Raw genomic sequence first — 5,614 nt, 5'->3', positions numbered from 1 at the left:
AAACAATCAACGTCCCCCCCCCCCCCCCCCCCCGCTCCGAACCTCCAGCGCTGACTGGCGGAATGGACGGGGGAGGGGGCGGGTACAGCTGGCTCTGCCTCTAGATAGGCAGAGCCAGCTGTCACTCACGCAGCTGGTCGGATCCGCTTCAGCTGCGGCGTCTCAGTATACCGCGAGCGGTAGCTCGCAGTATACTGAGCTTAGGGTGACGGGAGGACGCTAGTTTGTCTCCTCCCGTTACCCTTAGGAGAACTATGGGGAAAAGCCCTAACCCCATAGTTCTCCTTTAATATTGTTTTCTGTGTTACTAAGAAAGGCCACTAGATGGCGGTATTTTACATCTATTAAGTCTGAGAGTGTTGTAACACACCAGCACATGTGCGGTACAGGTACCCTTACTGAAACCTGGACCACTGATTAACTTAGGCCCCATTCACACCTATGCGTATTGTAATATTCGCGTCTGTCGCGCGACCGTCACGCGGTTTTTTTACCGCGATTCGCAGTAAAAAAAGTCGCGCGACCACAAAGGCTACTTGGCAGTATCCAAATGGAAAACGCCCTACAAAACGGACCAATACGCAGCAAAAACGCTCCGGGACCTTTTCATGCGTGGGCCGTTTTGTAGTGCGTTCGGGACAGGCGGAAATACGGACAGGTGTGAACGATACCATTGACTACAATGCTATTTATTTTTTTGACCGTTTTGTAGAGCGTTCATCGAGCGTAGGACGCGCTACAAAACGTTCAGGTGTGAATGGGGCCTTAAACACTCAGACTTAATAGAAGTACCCCTTACTCATTCACAGGGGGGGGCAGCATCTGAGTGCCCCTTTATGAAAGGGGGTACCCCGATGCAAATAAGCCCCCCTGACTGCACCACTGAGTCAGGGTTGTGGGGAACAAAAAAACAGGGTTGTGGGGAAGAGGCTCTTGTCCTGATCGGCACCTTTCCAATGCCAAGGGTGTGTAGCCTGGTATGGCACGGGGAGTGCCTGGATTAAAGGTCTGATTGGGAATTTTAGGGGGGACCCCACTTTATTTTCATTTTTGGGTTGTTGTTGGTGTTCTCCCTTAAAATTTCTACCAGACCTAAAAGGCCTGGTATGACTTTAGGGGGGAACCTCCCACACTTTTTAAAAATATTTTTAAACTGGGGGTCTGGTATTGTGTGGGAGGGGGACACCATGCTGGTTTTTACTTCTTTTGTTTACATTTTTTTAATTCTGCTCACTACCTCAGAGGTAGCGAGCAGAATAACCCAGCTGAATGCTGCTTGGCAGCATTTAGCTATTCACTCACTGCTGTTCGGCCCCTATGGGAATTGCAGCGAACAGAAGCGAATGAACTGCCGAACGATCGCCTCCAGTTGTTGGCTCGGCTGAGGCAAATGTTATCTTCACTTTGGCTCAGCCAAATTGTTTGACTGAACCAAAGTGAAATGAAGGGAGCCAAAGGCAGCCGATATACGGCTGTTTTCAGCCGTACAGGACTGAAGTGAATAGCTGAACGACGTTCTGCTCCCTTCACTTCGGGTCGGTTACCCATGTGCCTTTTGCATGCATGGATAATGGTTCACACTGGCAGAAAAAGAATAAACTGGCAAATAATTTTGCTTAAAATGTGTGTATGCTCATGTTGATTGCTCCTGCCTACTCATTGAAATCAATGCACTCCATATGTGACTAATATTGTATAGTAACGGAGAACTGTGGGGTTCTATTTTTTCTCCATTATTGCATTACTTAGGCTACAAGAGTAAATAGTGTAATTTACTCCTATATGCCAAAAAGCACCCTAAGCCTTTAAACGCTTCTTTAAGATGGTGGGCGGGGTTAAGCACCGCAATGAGGAGAGATCCCGACAATACTGTCGGGATCCTCCCCACTCATCTTCGTCACTGTGACTGACAGCACCTCTTGAGAGCTGCTGCACTTCCATGTATATATGGGCATGTGCAGCAGCTCTTTCCCTGCAGCTCTCTCCCTACCTCTTCTCCGTCCTCTGTGCCCGCCTCCCAGGCACGTGCTGCTGTGTAGCCCTTGTCCTCCTTCCTGCCTCCTCCTCTCCTTCATCTGTCCCCACCTTCTCTCCATCCGTGCGGGTGTCCATGCTCGTTATGCAGACAGGATCCATCCTGTCTGCGTACAAGTACGGACACCCACACAAATGTGCTGTTCCGGCGAGCGTACGCCTTGTCCTCTCATAGAGAAGAACAGGCTGCTGTATTCAATCACACGCTTCACCTGTCCTTCCCGGGAACGGCCCGTTACGGCCGTGTATGCCTCATGGATCTGTACGGGCTGACTCTAAGCTGTGTGACTGAGGCCTAATAGCGCAACCTGTCAGAAGCTGTATCCAGCGACTTTACAGGTTATGCAAAATGTCTTCAACAGGAAGGGGTGGGACAAATTTAGATTGGGGGGGGCGAGTTTCGTCTTGCCTAGGGCAGCACGAAACCTAAATACACCGCTGCCTAGGTGCAGTGGGTGGAAGCCAGCTGTAAGATAACTTTTATCAGCAGGTTTTTTTTAGACATGTGCGATTCGTTTCGCTACGAATCGAAATTCGTACGAATTTTCCTGAAATTCCGAATTTCGGAAGCATCCGAATCCGAATTGCATTTTCCGAATTATATATCCAAAATACGAAATTCCGTTCCGAATTTCGGATCCAAATTTCTTTGAAATGGGAACTAATATTACCCCTGTAAATGAGGTTGAACAACATGACAAGATTTGTTTTAAAATCCGAAATACGGATCCGCTGCTGCTGAGGGTTGCATTACAATACATACAGGCAGGCAGGAAATACGAAATTCCGTTACGGAATTTTGTTCCGTTACGAAAATCCGTTATATTGAAGGTAAAAAGCAATGTACATTTATATTGTAGTTGACGATGGTAGTTTTTTTAAAAATCCGAAATACGGAATTCGGATACGGAATCCGTTAACGGAATTCGTATTTCGTTTTGGTTGACCAACCAGGTTTTCTCTTCTGCTGCTGAGAGTTGCATTGCAATACAGGCAGGAAATACAAAATTCCATTACGGAATTTCGTTCCGTTACGAAAATCTGTTATATTGAAGGTAAAAAGCAATGTACATTTATATTGTAGTTGACGATGGTAGTTTTTTTAAAAATCCGAAATACGGAATTCGGATACGGAATCCGTTAACGGAATTCGTATTTCGCTTTGGTTGACCAATCAGGTTTTCTCTTCTGCTGCTGAGAGTTGCATTGCAATACAGGCAGGAAATACGAAATTCCGTTACAAAAATCCGTTATATTGAAGGTAAAAAGCAATGTACATTTATATTGTAGTTGATGGTAGTTTTTTTTAAAATCCGAAATACGGAATTCGGATACGGAATCCGTTAATGGGATTCGTATTTCGTTTTGGTTGAACAATCAGGTTTTCTCTTCTGCTGCTGAGAGTTGCATTGCAATACAGGCAGGAAATACGAAATTCCGTTACAAAAATCCGTTATATTGAAGGTAAAAAGCAATGTACATTTATATTGTAGTTGATGGTAGTTTTTTTTAAAATCCGAAATACGGAATTCGGATACGGAATCCGTTAACGGAATTCGTATTTCGGATAAAAAAACAACTACCACATCGACTCCAATATTAACAAAGGTATTTTGCTTTTTAACGTCATCATAACGAATGTTCGTACAGTTACGAAACTATAACAGCCACTAACGAAATTTCGTATTTCGTACGAATCCGAATCGAGTTTTGACGCGAATTACGAAATACAAAATAACGGATTTTACGAAACGAAACAGAACAAATTTTTTGACGGCGCACAAGTCTAGTTTTTTTCTAAGTGGATTTCAGCATTTTGACATGGGGAATATCTAGTATTCAATAAGCAGACCTTTCATTTGGATGACTTTCATAATGATAATAATACTGTTTTACAAACTGGGAGTAATAGTTGTCAAAATCCAGTAGATCACAAAAAACAACAAGAAAAAAAGAAAAAACAATACGTGTTGAACTCACTTCTATGATAGGGTAATAACAGTATTGATAGTAGGAAGTGTCTTCAGGAAAATGACCAAACAAATGAAAGTCAGGTGTGAATGGATGGAAGCTCTCTCTTTTTTCACTGTCCCTGGTATCTCCAGCTACAACCCCCATAGTCTCCATACACTGACCCAGTTCCAGGTCCTCCACAGATGATCTGTGAGAGCAGACCCCTGTACGAAACCCCTCTATAAAGCGTTGCAAAGACTCCTTGCTGAGTACATAACCAGCTCCACCACTCATGTAGCCCTGCTTCATAAAAGGTTTAAAACGTTTTCCAAAATATATTGGCTGGTTAGGTGTATAATTTGAAAGCATCCATCGTAAATTGTCAACCGCAACATAAGTGTCATCGTCTGCTTTCAAAAACCAGTCAGCTTCATGAAAGTGATTTTTGTAAATATACTGGAAGGCACGGATGGTCTTCCAGTAGAGATGCTCTCTTCCTTCTTGGGTGTCCAGACCAATAGCGGGGAAGCTTTCACTGGCAGTGGAGCTCATGAATAAAATTTTATTACAGTGGCGAGTCCAGGAATTCTTCAGGTGGATGGCTTTAGACTCCAAGTGTTGTGGTGCTGTCATGATCCAACATAATACCCGTACTTTACGTGAAAGATCTTCACTCACGCTGCTATCTGCAATAATAAAATATAAGAACTAGTAAGTATAAAACAAGCACCTACTGCTACATACCTAAAATTTTTAGTTTTAAATAGAGCAGAGAAGGGTTAAGAGAAGAGTATTGTTTGTACTATGTGTGATCTACTTGAGAGATTTCCCTCCACTTCCTGTCCTGGTGACGCAACAGGATATGAGAGGTAATCTCCCCAAATTAGGGAGGAACTTCTATGTTAGTTGCCACCAGAATGTTTGTCCTTATTAGATGATTTACTCTTGTTTTTGGTGACAAGTTTAACATTTTGGGTCACAGAGAGCAATACAAAACCTGACAGAAGGTCTAACCCTTTCCCAATCTATCTAAAATTTTAAAAAAAATGACTAAACTAAACATTGTTATTTTGGGGGTGTGGCCAGCTTCTGGGATGAACGCAGTGCTGTGAGAGAGCTCTCTGCCAATGCATCCTGTGTGATATCGTGCAACCTTAGCACAACTCAACATATCCAGCCAACAATGGCAACATCCTGTGACCCTCTTTATCTCTTCACAATGGCAGCTGCAAAAACCCCCGGGAGAAAGCCTAGCAAATTATGTCAAAGATCAGGTCCAAGATGGCAGTGGCTCCCCTGCACCATGTGGTGCACGGGCACCTTCAGGAATGGGAAGGGGACTGTACAAAGGGGTGGGGGATCTGACCCATAGGAAGCTTATTGATACTTTTCACCAGTGCCAAGCTTCCGCAAAGTCTCCATTGTTTTTGCATATATATCTAACACCAGCAAGCAGTAGAACATTGCTCACCCCGGCTGAAGATCTGAAGCTTCTCAAGTGGCCATGAAGGATAATGGGGCGGGCATATGCGCAGTAGAGATCTTCGGCGGGTGAGAAGAGGAGAGACACAGTGGAGCTGAATACAAGCAGTCGGGAGCATGCATATGGCACAAACACCATGGGTAG

General features: G+C 44.3%; 1 protein-coding gene across 1 annotated transcript in view; it reads right to left on the bottom strand.

Moving 5' to 3' along the window:
* LOC108795352 (glycoprotein-N-acetylgalactosamine 3-beta-galactosyltransferase 1-like) overlaps positions 1 to 4,620 on the bottom strand; it is an 11,461-nt gene extending 6,841 nt beyond the window's left edge. Inside the window, exon 1 of the mRNA XM_018566591.1 lies at positions 4,015 to 4,620. Within this exon, the coding sequence (XP_018422093.1) occupies positions 4,015 to 4,620 (606 nt within the window). The remainder of the gene's footprint in view (positions 1 to 4,014) is intronic.
* Between the last annotated feature and the right edge of the window lie 994 nt (positions 4,621 to 5,614).

Source organism: Nanorana parkeri, unplaced genomic scaffold (genome assembly GCF_000935625.1).
Source record: "Nanorana parkeri isolate BGI_ZX_2015 unplaced genomic scaffold, ASM93562v1 scaffold961, whole genome shotgun sequence".
Taxonomy (NCBI): Eukaryota; Metazoa; Chordata; class Amphibia; order Anura; family Dicroglossidae; genus Nanorana; species Nanorana parkeri.
The sequence above is the reverse complement of the archived record's forward strand: the minus strand, read 5'-3'. Positions and strand labels throughout refer to the sequence as shown.